Consider the following 18,503-nt stretch of genomic DNA (forward strand, 5'->3'; position numbering starts at 1 on the left):
AGAAAATAATACACTTCCTCACTATGCTGTTTTATTATCTTATAGCAGGGCACGGTTCTCTTCGTCATAAACTTCAGGATCGGTTATCTATCATAAATCATGGAGGAAAACAATTACAATAATACATTAACTAGACATGTGAATGATTGAATGAATGAATCACAGAATGGTGTCTTCGGGCAGGGCTACGTTAAGCAAGACGCAGCAAAATGTGCGTTCAGACTTTGATCAGAAACTGGTGGAGACAGTCACAGTTAATACACTGACAACAACCTGGGTTTAAGAAGAGTCACAAGTTCCCTTTAAGCTTGAAGAAGAGTGGACACACGGGTGAGTGATGTTTTTTTTTACTGTAATGTACCAGTTTTAAGCTTTTAATGATTTTTGGATCATTTTAGGATTGTATAAACTGAAAACTAAAACATCTTAATGGAAAAAACTGATTTAAAAAATATATTTTTTTGGCATTAATGATCAATGTGTACTTTCAGGTGAGGCAGCGATGGCAGTGGTACAGGGGCCTTTCTTTGTTACTGTGTTACTCCTCGTCTCCCCTGGCCTCCACTGCTCCTCTCCCCCACCGGCCTGTCCCGAGTTGTGCACCTGTCAGAGAGCTCCCCTGTTGAACTGCTCGTCCTCTGGCCTCTCCTCGGTGCCGCAGCACATCCAAGATTCTGTCACTGAGCTGGACTTGTCTCAAAATCGCCTCGATACTGTAACGCTCCACCGGCCATATCGTAACCTCAGGAATGTATGGCTGGAAAACAACACTATCACACGATTGTCTCTCTGCATAGACAAAAACCTGGGAGCCAAATCAGTCAGAGGTAGAAAAACACGACAATTGGGACCCTGGAGCAGACACAGATGTGTGTCTTGGGCCCCCACCCTGCAGCTGCTATCTGTTGAGAGGAATCACCTGATACAACTCCCAGAGGGTGAGTCTAATACAGTCATACACCCATATTTAAACCACTGTCACAGACCATGAGCAGCATAACAACCACTGCTCACAGTCTGCAGAGCAAATATATGAGAATCAAAAGCTATACACTGTTTGAAGGTGGGCCAACAAATCAGGATATATTATTTTCATACATACCAACATTTACATATCGGTTGTTAATCACACATTCAGGTTTTTCCACTCAATTATACCCTGATCTGTATTTTGATCTGTGATTTCACAATTTTCATCTGCCTGTGTGGATGTATACAGACAATCTCCTATCCGCTATATCCCATTATAAAAAGACTTAACTTAAACATGTAGTGTGAAGTAAAAGAACAAAAGTATTTCTAAAAAGAAATAACCTGAAATATCAAAACTGAAGTTTCCTTAAAAAGACCCCTGCCAGTGTTTCACTGTTGTTCAGTAAAATTGGACCATTGTTACTGATGTGTTTATATACAACCAGTACTTTAATGAAGTAGTTATTAGAGGTGGGGCTAATTGTGAATGTTTTATGGGGTCGTTTTATCTACAACAGAGCATCATAATGATAAGCTGATCATATTTTGCATTTAAAAAGTTTGTAGTTATAGTAATTAGTAACTAACTGCTAATAAACAAATGTAGCTATCAAAACTACAATCTTTCAATCAGAAATGTACTGTAAGTTTTAAAGTTTTAAATTGATATCCTCAAACAAAGGACTACAAATCTGTACTAAGCTTTGGTACATGTAAATGAACTTAGTTTCTTTCCACTGTTGTCAACACATTTGTAGAATTTACATAATTATGTATATGATAGTGTTCACAACATTGTTTATTAACTTATTAATGACTTGTAGACCTCACCTGGTGTGATCTAAGGTTAAACAGTTAAATTAAATGTTCATTTTCTGAGTGTGTGCCCATTATATAAGCTGTTTTTACTGTAGTTTCTTTAATGTAATGTAAAGGTAGACAAGAGTGACACACACACTTGATGAACATGATTTTATATTCAGATTCAGTGTTATCTGAATAAAATTTCAGAGCCTGAAGAGTTAAACAATCAATATTTTACAAACAAACCAAAGTTTTAAGATAAATAGATTAATGAACTTTATATGGCAGAACCTTTATTTTGTTTGACCTATGTGTCTGGACCCCAGGTTGTTGATCACTGGCCTACAAGATCTGATCACATTAATTACACATGAAAGTCCCTTTTTTTTTAAAAAACATTTCTCTGTGCGGGTCATAAAAAAGGGTGCCTCTGATAGTGAAGTTACACAACGTTTATAAGCTACGACTTAAATTGTCCTGTGGAATGTCATTGAGGAATGTCCATGAAAAAAGATCTGAAGATAGATTAACATCATAACCACACTGTCTTAAAATTATGGTTAAAAATGTTAGTGTGCATGGGCTGAGGTCTATGTGTGTCAATGTGTTCATTATAGAAGAATAAATGTGTGAGCTGTGTGCATTGCTAAAACAGTTTTATTTTATTTTCACATAAAAACAAACCCTCTTGTTGATATCCCTTATCTTTAGTACTGCGCTCTACTCAGAAATTATGAAACCTCCCAAGATAATGAAACTGTACAGCTGTCGGCCAGTCACAGTTTTTATTGACATTCCATTGGCTCAAAGAAAGGGGTAAACATCCAATGCAAAATTTAATTTTCCCCCTGCATCATGTCATTTCACAGCATTCCTTCTGCTTGGTTTAACAGCAGAGTGTGTTGCAAAGAAACATATTCACTATGGTTCTTCTAAAGGCATGTGTGGACAGCAAATTTACTTAGCAAAAGCTGTGTTGACAGTCATAGACTTCTTTCCTGTTTGGTATTCAGCTCACAGAACCCTCAGTGCCTCTCTAACGAAGCACACACTCACAGTGGCTGACTCCAGCCCAGAAGACTAACTGAGATTGTCTCAGGCGAGTGAAAAGGAGGAGACGATAGGACAGAATGAGCTCCTCGCAAACAATTCTCAGCTCCTAATTAGTGGCATTGTAAAAGTGTTCACAGTGAAAATAAGCCACACTAGTTTGGATTCATATTCTTGGGAAGGGGTGTTCATTGATTTGGGAATTTTACACTATTCACTATCAAGACCACACATGGAGTCCTTAATCTCAGCATTGAAACATTCACTGCGGAAATGAAAACAAATCAATATTGTACTTAAAAATAGTTTTCACACCGACAAATGTTAAGCAACACAGGACTGAGAGGGCAAGAGATAAACCAACCTGTTATCACTGAAAACCTGTAACACATGGAACATTCCTCCCTTCAGGAGCCACCCCACCATGGTCATGGCTGAAGTCTAATTACAGCTCTTATTTTCTGTCATCCAGGGCTGGAAGGTAGTGCATCCTTATGGGTTCTGCAGCTCTCCTTCAACAGGATCTCAACTATACGACCAGGAGAACTTAGACATCTTCAACAGCTAAAAGAGCTCCACCTAAAATATAACCTCATCACGCATCTCCATCCACAGATGTTCCAGGATTTAACCCAGCTCAGAGTAAGATGGAAGTTTACTGTTTTTAAGTTGAGGAATAATATGTAGCGTATTATTTTTTGCCAAATTTTGATATTGTTCTCGCATAATCAAACTTTCACAGAATATTCAATCCTTCTAACCATGACATTTTGTCAAATTGGTCCATTTTTGGAAAAGTATTTTCTGTTTAAAAGACTATGTAGCTTAAATCTATTCATGCATTCACAATCAAATTTTGTCTCATCTGCCATATGTCCATGTTTTTCTCCTCCTCAAAGGTCCTTGATCTCAGCTTCAACATGTTGACCAGCCTCCATCCTTCGATGTACCTCTCCCTGCGTAACATTGGGTCAGATGTTAGGCTGAACGGAAACAGGTGGCAGTGTGACTGCAGCATGCGCAGTCTAAGAAGGCGTATGTCCTATGACAGCGACAGAGGTCTGCAGACCTGGAGCATGGAGTGTGCTTTCCCCTCTGTCCTCTCAGGCAAAGACCTGCTACAGTTGGAGGAGGATGACCTAAACTGCTTTGGTACTGAAAACAGTCCAGAGCTGCATCAAGATGTGACGGTCTACAGCGGCTCTGAGATTCTTCTGTCTTGCTCTAAACAAGGTAAAGCAGTCAAAAGTATAAGATAGCATATGTAATAGCTTACATACTAAAATAATGGAGGTAAACCTGACTACATGTTATTGTTACATTCTCTGTAGACTCCTCGTGGTTGACGCCCATTGATCAAGAATCTGTGAGCCAACCTCAGGCTTCTCTGTTCATCAGTGACGTCAGTGAGAAAGACACAGGACTATATGTGTGTATGACTGAAGATCATGAAGTTGTTTCTGTTTTTAACCTCCAAATCAGTAGAGTAGAACATGCAAGAAGAAAAGCGAGAAGTGTGCCCAGAGCTAGCCCACAAGTAATCCTTCAAGAAAGGAATCAGAAAGCTACGCAGTCTGACCTAGCTCTGGCAGTGTGTCTGTCAGTTTTCATCACGTTTCTGATAGCCTTTGTCCTTGGGGTCTTAGTAAGACCTTTTATTGATGTTCTTTGGACAAAGATAACTAACAAGAGGAGCCCATCTGCAACAAACTCTGTCTCATCTGCAGAACAAAGACAATATGAGAATGAAGCCTACTCTGAAGGTGAGGAACCAGAGGAGATCGTAACTCACAGGGAAAGGAGAGTCACATTTAACACTGTCAACATTAGAGAAGATATTAATGTAGAATATTATGATACATTAGCCAGTGGTAATCAGGAAAGCGTAGAAGCAGCAAAGACTGAGGAGGATGAGCACACAGCTGGAGAATCAGGAAGTGATAATGGCTCAACAGAGATAAGTCCAGAAAATAACCAGAGCGATGCAAGAGACATCTCTGGCACCACTGATAAAAGACGCAGACACAAAGTGCAGTTTGAACACATCCCAGACTCTAAAGAGCTGGAGGAAAGAAGTTTGTCTTCATGCTCAGATTCTTCACTATCTGACAGAGAATTAAAAAAGGATCGAATGAACAAGAGAGACCTCACAACACCCAAGTCTCTGCAGCAGGCAGAAGACTCTGTACAGCAGGGAGCTGATTCCTCAACATCTGAAATAGTGCCGCAATTATCCATCGAGAGGACAAATGAAATTCCTGGATTCTCTTCTGAGCCCTTTGCAGATTGGTCACCACATTTGAATGATACCAAACCTAAAGACTCTGATTTGTGGCAGGGGAATGAAGAACAATTTGATTTTAGTGATTCAGTTGGAAGCAATTCAGCCAGGTCTAGTGGTATGTTTGGTTCTTTTAATGATTCAAAACTGAATGTGCTGCCCACTTCAGACAACCAGAGCAGGGATGATGCGTCCAGCTGCAGCTCACATCTCAGTGAGGATGAGCCTACGCAATACACCGTGAACCCAGACCAGGAGGAGGAAGAAGATACAAAAAACAACCACAATAAATCTGAGCTCACCAACACTCATCTTAAGCAGGATGCTCGTTTTGAACAGCAGATTTCTGGTGTGGATACGAGCAGGACTCCACTGGGATTTAATCAGGGTAATTACCCACATGACACACTAAGGCCTGCAGAGAGATCCGAGCAAACCTTTTCCTCTCAATCCAGCGACAGTGAGCAAATGCAGTACAGGGGCAATGAAAAAGCAAAAAAAGAAGAGGTGATGGAATATTACAAGCCAAGCAGCAGGATAGTTGCAGGGGAGAGGGATACCAGAAAGAAAATGAAACCCATGCAACGGTCAAAGTGGCGTGGGGTCAATTTGGGTGTTACCAGTTTTGATAAGAGTCTCGATCCCAAAGCACCTTCACCCCCTACAGCACATTCATCGTCTTCAAGTAGCGAGAGTGAAGCAGAAATCACAGACCGTAAAGTGAAACATAATAAAGGCAGAAAAATTAAGAAAAATCAGTCTGCAGCTAGTAATGATATAAGCAATGCAACAAATCCACATCCTGCAAGGTGGCCTGCCCTAGATCATAAAAATATCCCTACCATCAACAAGCGTCTGGATGTCAAAGCCCTATCACCCACTCCTGATTCATCTTCTAGTAGTGACAGTGGGGACAACACAACACATGTTGCAGAGAGGCCTGGGAGGGTGGTCAATGCAGAGCTTCCATTCCAAACATCTGGAACAGCAAGTCATGATCCAGATGCAAGGTGGCCTGCCATAGATCTTCAAAATATCCCTACCATCAACAGGCGTCTGGATATTAAAGCACCATCACCTCATCCTGATTCATCTTCAAGTAGTGACAGTGATGATGAAACAACACATCTTGCAGAGAGGCCTGGGAGGTTGGTCAATGCAGAGCTTCCTTTCCAAACATCTGGATTAACAAGTCATGATCCAGATGTAAGGTGGCCTGCCATAGATCTTGAAAATATCCCTAGCATCCAGAGGCATCTGGACGTCAAAGCACCATCACCTCATCCTGATTCATCTTCTAGTAGTGACAGTGATGATGAAACAACACATCTTGCAGAGAGACCTGGGAGGGTGGTCAATGCAGAGCTTCCTTTCCAAACATCTGGATCAAAAAGTCATGATCCAGATGTAAGGTGGCCTGCCATAGATCTTGAAAATATCCCTACCATCAACAGGCGTCTGGACGTCAAAGCACCATCACCTCATCCTGATTCATCTTCAAGTAGTGACAGTGATGATGAAACAACACATCTTGCAGAGAGGCCTGGGAGGGTGGTCAATGCAGAGCTTCCTTTCCAAACATCTGGATTAACAAGTCATGATCCAGATGTAAGGTGGCCTGCCATAGATCTTGAAAATATCCCTACCATCAATAGGCGTCTGGACGTCAAAGCACCATCACCTCATCCTGATTCATCTTCAAGTAGTGACAGTGATGATGAAACGACACATCTTGCAGAGAGACCTGGGAGGGTGGTCAATGCAGAGCTTCCTTTCCAAACATCTGGATTAACAAGTCATGATCCAGATGTAAGGTGGCCTGCCATAGATCTTGAAAATATCCCTACCATCAACAGGCGTCTGGATATTAAAGCACCATCACCTCATCCTGATTCATCTTCAAGTAGTGACAGTGATGATGAAACAACACATCTTGCAGAGAGGCCTGGGAGGGTGGTCAATGCAGAGCTTCCTTTCCAAACATCTGGATTAACAAGTCATGATCCAGATGTAAGGTGGCCTGCCATAGATCTTGAAAATATCCCTAGCATCCAGAGGCATCTGGACGTCAAAGCACCATCACCTCATCCTGATTCATCTTCTAGTAGTGACAGTGATGATGAAACGACACATCTTGCAGAGAGGCCTGGGAGGGTGGTCAATGCAGAGCTTCCTTTCCAAACATCTGGATTAACAAGTCATGATCCAGATGTAAGGTGGCCTGCCATAGATCTTGAAAATATCCCTAGCATCCAGAGGCGTCTGGACGTCAAAGCACCATCACCTCATCCTGATTCATCTTCTAGTAGTGACAGTGATGATGAAACAACACATCTTGCAGAAAGGCCTGGGAGGTTGGTCAATGCAGAGCTTCCTTTCCAAACATCTGGATTAACAAGTCATGATCCAGATGTAAGGTGGCCAGCCATAGATCTTGAAAATATCCCTACCATCAACAGACGTCTGGACGTCAAAGCACCATCACCTCATCCTGATTCATCTTCAAGTAGTGACAGTGATGATGAAACAACACATCTTGCAGAGAGGCCTGGGAGGGTGGTCAATGCAGAGCTTCCTTTCCAAACATCTGGATTAACAAGTCATGATCCAGATGTAAGGTGGCCTGTCATAGATCTTGAAAATATCCCTAGCATCCAGAGGCGTCTGGACGTCAAAGCACCATCACCTCATCCTGATTCATCTTCTAGTAGTGACAGTGATGATGAAACAACACATCTTGCAGAAAGGCCTGGGAGGTTGGTCAATGCAGAGCTTCCTTTCCAAACATCTGGATTAACAAGTCCTGATCCAGATGTAAGGTGGCCTGCCATAGATCTTGAAAATATCCCTACCATCAACAGGCGTCTGGACGTCAAAGCACCATCACCTCATCCTGATTCATCTTCTAGTAGTGACAGTGATGATGAAACAACACATCTTGCAGAAAGGCCTGGGAGGTTGGTCAATGCAAAGCTTCCTTTCCAAACATCTGGATTAACAAGTCATGATCCAGATGTAAGGTGGCCTGCCATAGATCTTGAAAATATCCCTACCATCAACAGGCGTCTGGATATTAAAGCACCATCACCTCATCCTGATTCATCTTCAAGTAGTGACAGTGATGATGAAACAACACATCTTGCAGAGAGGCCTGGGAGGGTGGTCAATGCAGAGCTTCCTTTCCAAACATCTGGATTAACAAGTCATGATCCAGATGTAAGGTGGCCTGCCATAGATCTTGAAAATATCCCTAGCATCCAGAGGCATCTGGACGTCAAAGCACCATCACCTCATCCTGATTCATCTTCTAGTAGTGACAGTGATGATGAAACGACACATCTTGCAGAGAGGCCTGGGAGGGTGGTCAATGCAGAGCTTCCTTTCCAAACATCTGGATTAACAAGTCATGATCAAGAAAATATCCCTACCATCCAGAGGCGTCTAGATATCAAAGTACCATCACTAGACTCTAATTCGTCTTCTAGTAGTGATGATGAGGAAGAAGTTACACATCACAAAGAGAGGCCAGGGAAGGTTGACATTGTTCCAATAAAGAATTATGAAGAGGGGAAGGTAAATCTTTCAACATTTCCATTGCAAGAATCTGAAACGGTGAGTCATGATCCACTGGGGTTTGCTGTAGAGCTTAACAATATTACTCGTATAAAGAGACGTTTGGACATCAAAGCCCCATCATCACCTTCTAAATTGTTAAGTGATGGGAGTACAAATCATACAGTGGACGTAAAGATAAAGGAAGCCAACAAAATTAGTCCCCATTTCTCATCAAGCAGCTCAGTTGAGCAAGATGAGTATACTGAAGATATAAGAAACCCATCAATGACAATAAAACCACATATAGATCCAAGATTACTTGAACTAGGTCTCAGCAGTGCCCCTTGTGTCAAAAAGCGCCTGGATATTAAAACACACTCACCTTCAACTGAGTTGTCTTCCAGCAGTGACAAGAGTGACAGTGAAAGTACAAACATACCTGTGAAAGTGGAGAGAGGAAAAACTGATGTTGGGCTGACAAATAATCAACCAGGGACACAATTTCCTGAGAGGAATAAACGTTTATTTCCCGTTAACAGGCGTTTGAATATCAGAGGGCCACCACAACCAGCAGACTCCAGCTTTTCCAGCAGTGATAATGGTAGACTTTCAAGCCACACTGTGAGACATGAAACAGACAAAGATGGTGTCGGGATCACAACTCAAGAGCAAAAGACAATGATGCATAACATTAATCTGGGTATCCCCAATGTCAGAAGACGCCTGGATATTAAAGCACCATCACCACAACCAGATCTCGTTCTTGACAGTACATCTGCAGACCTTCGAAAGTCTGAATCAAACTCTTCCACAAGTGAAAGTGAGGATGAGAACAGAGACCACAAGTTCAAATGGTCTCCGAAAATCCCACTGATAGACATTTCTCCGATTCCAAAGACAGACCACAATATCAAATTAGAAAAGTATACAGTTATTACAGATGACCTGAGGAACAAACCATCAGATGACAACATCAGCCCAACACCAGAGATAAACCCAGAGCTTCAGTCACGGTGGGCCACTATGAATCTTGGTATCTCCCGCTTTAGAAAACATCTTGAAATCACATCACATACAAATGTACCACCAAACCTGCCCACGTCACCTTTACCTGACTCCCCCTCCTCTTACACAGGTGAAAGTGGGACTGGAAATAAAAGTAGCAGAACTAGATTAAAGAAGAACTTAGAAGTAAAGGTTACTGAGGAAAAGTCAAACCCAGATTCCCAACTGTCTGGTTTTGACATTCCACATGTTAGTAGGTACTTGGACATCAAGGTCCATGAAAAGGCTCCTGCTACTTCGCCATTACATCAACAGTCTGATTCCTTATTCAGCAGTGAGAGTGAGGGTATATCAACAGAATACGCAGTTAACAGATGGAAGGGAACATCTCAGCTAAGTGTTGTCCCAGACGTGGCAGCTCCCCAGAATCGCACCTCTTTACTTGTGACCCATGCTTTTGATGAGTCACACAGTGGAACTCAGGTGGAGAGGAAGGCTGGGGTAGAGCTCAAAAGCCACACATCAGAAGAGGGAGACGCGTCTGACTCAATGTGGCCTCAAATAAGTCTCACAAATATCCCTCATGTCAAAAGGGCTTTGGACATCAGAACTCTGCTGCCAAGAGAATCCTCCTCCAGCAGCAACAGTGAGGATGAGACAGACCACAGTGTTCCTGACCTGAAACCTGGTGTCCCTCGCATTAATAGACTTCTGAATATCAAGGCACCATCACCAAAGCTTAAATACTCTGCAAAGCAAAGCTTACATTCATCTTCAGCAACGACAGATTACGATTACTCTCAAATCGCTTATAAACGTTCAATTATCAAAGCTCCAGCGCAACTCAATTCTTTCTCTTCCAGAAGTCAGACTTCAGACCATCCTGTTGCACAGGCAGGTCTATCCCATAGTGTGGGGGACAGAAGTGCATCTCTTTCCCCAAGGGGAGTTTCCGGGATTGAGCAGCATGGCACCTTAGATGTGGAACTGACACCCGAGATACGGTGGAAGGGCATCGGTCGAGATCTATCTGACTTTTCCAGTGCGAGTAGACGTTTGGATTTAGGCTTACTTCCTCCACAGCGGGCTCCACCTGCAGAGCCAGAACACAACCCACCTGACTCCTCCAACTTCTCCCATGAAATAAAACAGGACGGAGGGAAAGCATATGAGACTCTGATGCATAGATATTCATACCCTACTGCAAGTAGGGTTTCTGTTGCATCCAGCAGATCTGTGGACCAATTTGACAACACAAGCAGAAGCAATAATGAGATTTTTAGGGCTCTGTCTGAGGATAGGAAGGAAAAGAAGGGCCTTGGTGCTTTAAAAGCTATGTCATCAAAGAGACTTCGGTGGGACATGGAAGATAAAGATAAAGATGCTGTTTAGATGATCTCCTCCTACGTAGTGCCCATGGTTCATAAGGTGACAAGTTTTAACTTATGAGGGTTTGTGAGGACATCATACCTGTGGCCAAACTGTCACTTAAACAAATACACAGTTCGTCTATTCAGATGAGAAATCTGCTGCAGGTTGCTTTATGTATTTTGCTGCTACAGAAGGGATGACAATAGAGATACCGAGCCACCACAAAGGGCTCCGACTATTACAGCAACACTGCCACTGCATGAGGCAGTTGGGCTGCAAGACACAAGAGTGGATATGTACCAGATCGGTCCTGCGGCATTGCAGAAAATCAGAGTCTGACTCCTCTGTCACATCACAAAACCTGCCACTCCACTATGTCTCCTCAAACATAATGATCTGTGATGTTAAACACAGTAATTACCACTAGAACATAGAAATGATTGTCATTGTCTTTAGTTTTTGTCTTAAATTTGATTATGATTTAAGATTGAAATTAAATGTAAGAATGGAGTAGTTGAGGAGCAGTTAAATCATAGTCAAGTTGTATCTATAATCCATTTTGCAATGAGAGTCCATATAATCATAATGCACCTGTATTATTAACACACCTTAATCAAACCATGTGTAACTGTGATGTGTTCATTTGTAGAAATATGCTCATCTAAATAATATCAACAGTAATGACAGTATTAAGTACTTTTTGTTATTGGCAAACTATTGATGGAAGAGCCATTAAGTTAATAAACCATTTTATTTATGTATATAGACATAGGTTATAGTGAAAACAGACATATAGACACTTACATAGTTTACATACATATATACAGTTGGGACAAGGCTGTTCATCCTCCTGCATTGTCATGGGAGAAAACTCTGGTAACAACTACCTTGATCTTAGATTTATGCTGATGATTGATGTATTGTAAGGACAATATAGGCTTTCATAGTTTCAGCTGCAGGGGACTAAAATGGGGGCTGATGTACATCTTCACATATACTTCATGTGAATTGTGACAGTGTGGTGCAAAAGTTGCAGAACTTTAAATAAATAAAATAAGATCCTGTGTACTGGCTGCAACCGCCGAGGGCTTTGCAGCATGTGTAAGGATGTGTACGATGGGTGGGAAAATGCAGGAGGGAACTCCTGTTCCACCGTGAGGTTACAGGTGTGTTCCAGGTCTTAATAGACGCGATCATGTTCATCAGAATTAGGAGAACATGGTCGTGAATATCAAAATCAAGCACAAAACATTTGCACAAATTCCTGTACAAAACGAAAGAAACGCATTTGAAAAATGTTTTCAAAAAATCTCATCCATTCACAAAAGGCTCTGTTGGAGCATGCATGCAAATATTAAATCTTCAGACGATTCAGCATCACACAACAGCCAGAGACAAAAATTTATACATGTGTTACAAGAACATTATACTAGGCGAAAGGAGAGCATAGCATCTTCACACAGCTCCAAACTGTCAGTGTCCATTGTTTTGATTAGATTCTATGGGTGGTACAAAGCAATGCTTTCAGCAAACCTACAGTACTACTCAAGCCTTAAGGACCTCGTCCTGAGAGGGTCACTGGTCTTCCACTTTAGTTACATTAACACTGTCAGTGTTGAGAGAGATGCTCACTAGAGAGGAGACCTGAAACTATCAATGGACTAAGGAAGACAAAACAAATATCACATAAAGACAAAATGGACACCAACTATTTCTATGTCAACTGATAACACAGTCCAAACAGTCTGAATTAATCCTGAAATAATCCCTGACCACTCAAGTGTGTCTGTGTGTGTGTGTGTGTGTGTGTGTGCATGAGCGTGTGTGTGTGTGTTGTAAGTGTCTTCACACGTGTATATACTGTACATTTGGGTTTGTTGGTACATGTGTGGGACACACAAAGTGACTTCCAAGGTTTGAGGCACAATAATACTCTTACCTACACAACGTAGATACATAAATTGGTCACCAGACCAATAAATGCTGATCAGAGCACTAGTGGCTCACCGCTGTACTGTAATAAGAGTTAGTAAGCAGCAATGCTGTTTTGTTTGGTGTTAAAAGGTCTGAGGCCTTTGCAGGGGGGTTAGAAACCTGTTAGCGTTAGCCGAAGCAAAACAGCAGGAGGGAACAGAAACTGGAGGGGGGAGAAAAAAAAATCACTGGCACAAATCAACAGTAAACAGCACAGGCATCAGAAACCTGCAATCAACCATTTGACACAGTGTGCTTCTTAAAAAGTACTCCAACTTAAAACATGACAAACAATAGTTAGTGCCATCCGTCCGGAAAGAAAAGCTTAAGTTCAAGTTCATTGCACAGATACATAATATTTAAATGTGCCTGGGTCAAAGTGACCCTGTTTAAGACTCAGACACAATGCATGTATGGTCACTTGTGTTGGTTGCTCTGTGCTGCAGATAAGGGTTGAGGAGTGGTCCTCCCACACAATACCATTTTGCTTCCATCATCCATGCATGATACCATGTTATCCTTACACAGACAGCAATATGACATGTCACAGTGAGAGAGAGCAATGCCACTGGGGACCGTTGCAAGCTGCCCACTACGCAACTTTCGGTAGGAAACATAACTCCACAATGGCAGCCCTCCGCATCCGCACTCTGGGCAGCACGCACCCAGGCTGCAAACCCATCTCCCATCACCCCCACCCCAGTCCCACCCCACAGCCCGTACCCCTCCTTTTCTAGGAAGCTCCCACTGTCACTGCTTTACCATTTTGTATTGTTTACTTATTGGTTGTTGATTCTCAAAGTCGTTGTTGTCACAGTTGTATATATATTCAATTTCTCCACTTTGCTCTGCGGCTAGGACATTTGTCTTTCCTTGTACCATTCCACAAACTCGTCCAACAAAACAGGCCCTGACGAAAGGATAAGATAGAAATTATAATAGATTAGAAAACTGTTATTTTCTTAACATGCAAATTAGGCTCTTTTGTCATATTAGTGTGTAGATAAATGTTCACTTACAAGCACCATCCTCGTCGTAGTTACTGAGGTCCAGGTTGATTGTCCTGCTGAACTCTAAAACATTGCACCACTGGTCTTTGTTGATGACTTTGTACTTGGATTGCTGAGGAAAATAAATGAATAGCTTTTAACAGTCAAGGTCCAGTGTGTAAGATTTAGGTGAAAGGAAACTATTGGCAGAAATTTAATGGAGAAGGATCCTCATGATGTTTTCACTAGTTTGTTCCATCTACATTGTATGAATTGTATTTTTTTTTACCCTAGAATTGCCCCTTTATACTTAAATATTCACATCGAGGGGGTCCTCTCTACGGATGCTGCCATCTTTTTTTACTGTCGTCCAGACTGGACAAACAAAAGACCTTTTGAGAACTGAAGGCTACCACATGTTCTTTTTTGTGTTTGGAGGGTGAGGTGAGGGGTATTTAGCTGCAACATGCAAATTCACCACTAGATCAATTCTACACACTGTACCTTTAACGTGGCACCACAACCTTTCAGTTGCAACAACCCTGGCCAAGGTCAAACTGAACTTCAGATAATATAATACAACTATGGTACGTGACTGTATCTTAAATCTGGTAAAAGGTTGTAGAGACAATTTCCAAATGTGGTACTCACCTCTAGAAACTGATTAAACACTGGAAACAGAGGCCACGTCTTTCCCAGAAGAAGCCCCAGCATACACTTTGCTGTGTTTAAGTCCAAACTCCTCTGATCCTTTTCCTGTCCGATACAAAACGAGCATGGTTTTATGACATTGATGCAAAATCTTGAATACAGTTTAAGGACAGGTTAGACACAAAATCAGCTGAATACACATAACTGAATTCTTTGACCCATTAATGTTAAAAACATTTTTATCCCAGCCACTTAAGCATGTTTTCATTCACCAGTTGTATTTTAATTCACTCCAACAGTGTGACATGCTTTATTTAAAACCATGCACGGTTGAGAATTATGTAAATAGACTCCACTCTTGATAAGAGGTTTTCCACTCTAAGTCATAATGAAAAAAATTATTTTGACACTCAGCAAACAACTGGTTTTCACCCCGGAACGGGACAGGATTTGTATTGCAACTTGGATGTTGTGTTTGTGAGCTTCCCCACCAGGAGAAGATTTTGCTTGACTCACCCGAGCAAAATCAAAGGCGTATCTATAAATGAGCTTAAAACTGGTGCTGTCGTTTAGGACAGATCTCAGGTAATCGAGCGAGTTCCTCAGCCTCTCCGTGGAATCGCACCTGACAACAGCAGAAAAGAGCCTTAGACTTTTCACAGAAGCAATTTCTTGAGACCCAGCAAAGCAACTATCAATCTTGAAAACATCATGATAGAAGGACAAAAAGTAGGTTAAGTGACGTACTGCAGTGAGCCCATGCCTCTCAGCCACTCCTGGAGAGTAAAATATCCCATACTCTGGGCATCCAGCTTCCAAGCAAGAACCAGCATCACCACCTGAACACAGTAAACATTTATAGCTTCAGATATCATTAAATAGAAGACCTGTCAATCCAGATTATCCATCTACTGAACTGACCCAACGATTACACATCAAACACAGAAACCAAATGACCTGAACAACCTTTGAAACAAAGAACGAGTGAAACTACTAACTAGTAACATTAAAGTAAAACTAGGGCTCCACATTTTTCTGAATATCGGGTTAATTATGCTAACTTTCCTTTTTTCAAAATACCTATTAGGTTATCAGAGCCAAAATGGAGTCTCAAAGTGGAATGATAAGTCTGAGCAGCAGCCAAAAGGGTAGAATTCTAAGAATTTTTTTTTTTTACCAGATGTAACCAAACTACAAGACAAATCTAAATACCCAAAATGCAAAACAAGCTACTTACATTCTCTGGTTCCACGCCGATGTCCTCACAGAACTTCTCCATGCCTTCTGGACCCACCACATCATCACAGCCTGTTTTAGATAGACAAGTGTGAAGCCACATACAGCAATTTCACACATTGAGCCAAAACCCAACACCACTGGTCAGTGTTTAAATGTTGAATCAACCAAAAAGGTGTGATGTTTAAAATAAAAGCCCTCACCTGCATATTCATAGAACCACTCCAAGCACCTTTTACTAGAAAACGTCTCTTCCTCTCGAATTTGTGATGTTTCATGTTTTCTGAAAACACTGCACATGATAAGACAGTTAAGTCTCAAGCTCTGCAGCAGTTCTGCAAGCAGATGTCAGAATTTCAAAAGCAGTCGTGTGATTTAAAAAACTTTTTTATTATAGTTTTTCTTTTCCTGACTGCAAACCAATGTCTTGCACGTTCCTCCTGCATATCTGAGCTGGATCTATGCTACTGATGTGGATTATTTAGCTTTAATCTTTGACAGAGGGATGTCACACCTGTCCTGGCGACTTTTCTTGGCTGACATGTCATCTCCAGCAGATGGTCTCCTCTTTTTCCTAGGAGGCATGGCTCTGGAGCAACAAGCTGGGGATGCAAAAGAAATGTCAGAATGAAAGGCAGCTACCTATTAGCATATACATTGATCATGCATGTTTTCTCTGTTTAAACATTCATGTAACATTCCAATTTAGAAAGACACACCACTTTGGCTGTACTACAATGCAGCAGTAATTACATGGTGACAGTGTTTGGAGTTACCTATGGAAACACACAAGAAGTTGTTTATGTCTTACCTGTGGGGTGGCTATCCTGTCCAACGTCTTCTGTCAGGTTCTATCCAAATACACACGTAAAACAACACAAACTTGTAAACAGGACACATGTAGACATGGTGCACACTCCAGACTGACAAGCACACACACATAAAATTATATAAAGCTGCTAATATGTATTTACCAGCCTGTGCAAGGTGTGGTGGATCTTATGGATGCTGGCCAGTGTACTCAAGTGGGAATTCAGCTGAAAATCTATTTCCACAAAGGATAAAGATTAGATCAAAATTCAAACTGAGGCACAGCACACAACCTCCTGCTAATCAAACTTACAGGCTTGATACAAGGGTACAAGAGGGTGACATTATCACAGCACCAACAAGGACCAGTGGTTTCAATCTCCAATCACTCTACATGGCTCAAATGACTCTGGTCTGATTTCTAGAGAGAAGCTTTACGTTCCATCACGGACAGAAGAAAAAAATCGGACACGAATGAGGGAGTGACTCCCCGGACCACTCGACACAAACATGCAAACTCGAAATCCGTCCGATCGTGCACGCTACCTTGTTACCAAATGTCATGTGTGCATTGTAGTTCAGGGGCTGTCATCGAACACCGAGGCGGCTAATGTATCTCTAAAGGCCACAAGCAGGCAAAGCAACACACAGCCGAATAGATAGCACTAGCTGCATACCTAAAATAGCAGTGCAGACGCGCAACTTGCACAGAGTTTACAAAGTATCTGGAGAGCAGGGCGCATGGGCTTTGTAGTCCACTTCCGCCATGGAGGCAGCTGAAACCTCGGCTCTGCCCGCGAAAGTAAACTACAACTCCCAAACATTGGCAAAACAACTATTTCTTTCTGACCCATCTACCCCCCAACATTTACCCCAACTGATTGAATGCATTTAACATTGCTTTGTTTAAAAAAATATCTAACTATAGAAGGCTCCTGGCACACTGGCGTGGCGCATACGTTTTGCGGCAGCTTAAGTAGGTGCCGCAAAGCCCCACGGCGCCGCTGCAGCAGGCAATGAAAGATGTTTTAAACAACTGCGTCACAATTTTCATTCTCTGTAGCGTTCCGCAGCCGAACAGAAAATGCACGTATTTACAGTGAAATCACGTTGATGCCAAGTTTGAGTGGAAACGCAGAGTCGATCCTGAGTAACGGGGAGAGTAAAGATCACAATGCTACGATTAGCATCGAAAACCTCCTCGGTTTAACTAATGTCGGCGGCTCTCAAGTGAGCACTAACGGCTCAACAGAAAACAACTGATGGCTAACGGCAGTGTCTAAAGTAGCAGGTCAGGGACAGCTGATATTTCACTAGCTATCCTTCCTTTGTTATCGCCCAAGACAGCACTGGCAAATACAAAGAAACCAGCGAATAACACGGGATTCATCCGCTTCCATCAAAGCTAACACCACCACAGGCTAGAAGTACATGTGGAACGCCGAGCGTGTGTTAGCCTCCCTGCTGGTATCGGTGCAGCAGCCGTAAGCAGTATGATTTGATAGCAAAGCCTGTACAACGTTACTACTTACTTGCCGCATCAGAGTGCATTTTTATGAAACATACAACTGTCTGTGGGAAGTCCGCAGACCGGCCAATAGGCGGGCCTTGTCCGCGTAGACCACGCCCACGGCTCACGATTGAAAGCGAGCCCGCTCGGTCTCCGCCTGTGCTCGCTGTTGATTGGTCCTCAGAGCTGTCATGTCGCGAGAAGGAGGAGAAATAAATCGGCCCCCCCTGCGCTCAAATCTGATTGGTCAGATTTCCCAAACAGGCTCCGCTGCTTTGACAATCCATTGGTCCAG

The 18,503-nt window shown here is 42.2% G+C and overlaps 2 protein-coding genes across 6 annotated transcripts; one reads left to right on the forward strand and one right to left on the reverse strand.

Annotated features, from left to right (window-relative positions):
- Positions 1-196: 196 nt before the first annotated feature.
- LOC109625379 (uncharacterized) lies at positions 197-12,102 on the forward strand. 2 transcript variants are annotated; one of them, XM_069522396.1, is made up of 5 exons: positions 197-330; positions 492-938; positions 3,299-3,468; positions 3,726-4,059; positions 4,158-12,102. In XM_069522396.1, exons 2-5 carry the CDS (start codon positions 503-505, stop codon positions 11,057-11,059), a joined length of 7,842 nt encoding a protein of 2,613 aa, XP_069378497.1. In that variant the 5' UTR covers positions 197-330; positions 492-502; the 3' UTR covers positions 11,060-12,102. The 2 variants fall into 2 exon arrangements, with proteins under 2 accessions (XP_069378497.1, XP_069378498.1); XM_069522397.1 differs by lacking the exon at positions 197-330 and having other exon boundaries at positions 377-938.
- Positions 11,771-18,378, reverse strand: dcun1d4 (DCN1, defective in cullin neddylation 1, domain containing 4 (S. cerevisiae)). 4 transcript variants are annotated; one of them, XM_020081387.2, is made up of 11 exons: positions 18,231-18,378; positions 16,863-16,933; positions 16,700-16,739; positions 16,403-16,490; positions 16,092-16,180; positions 15,890-15,960; positions 15,400-15,491; positions 15,169-15,277; positions 14,653-14,757; positions 14,032-14,134; positions 11,771-13,922 (listed from the first exon to the last, which is right to left on the reverse strand). In XM_020081387.2, exons 1-11 carry the CDS (start codon positions 18,247-18,249, stop codon positions 13,867-13,869), a joined length of 843 nt encoding a protein of 280 aa, XP_019936946.1. In that variant the 5' UTR covers positions 18,250-18,378; the 3' UTR covers positions 11,771-13,866. The 4 variants fall into 4 exon arrangements, with proteins under 4 accessions (XP_019936946.1, XP_019936953.1, XP_019936951.1 ...); XM_020081394.2 differs by having other exon boundaries at positions 17,012-18,244; XM_020081392.2 differs by lacking the exon at positions 18,231-18,378 and adding an exon at positions 17,245-17,388.
- Between the last annotated feature and the right edge of the window lie 125 nt (positions 18,379-18,503).

The sequence above is a fragment of the Paralichthys olivaceus genome, chromosome 3 (assembly GCF_024713975.1).
Source record: "Paralichthys olivaceus isolate ysfri-2021 chromosome 3, ASM2471397v2, whole genome shotgun sequence".
Classification (NCBI taxonomy): Eukaryota; Metazoa; Chordata; class Actinopteri; order Pleuronectiformes; family Paralichthyidae; genus Paralichthys; species Paralichthys olivaceus.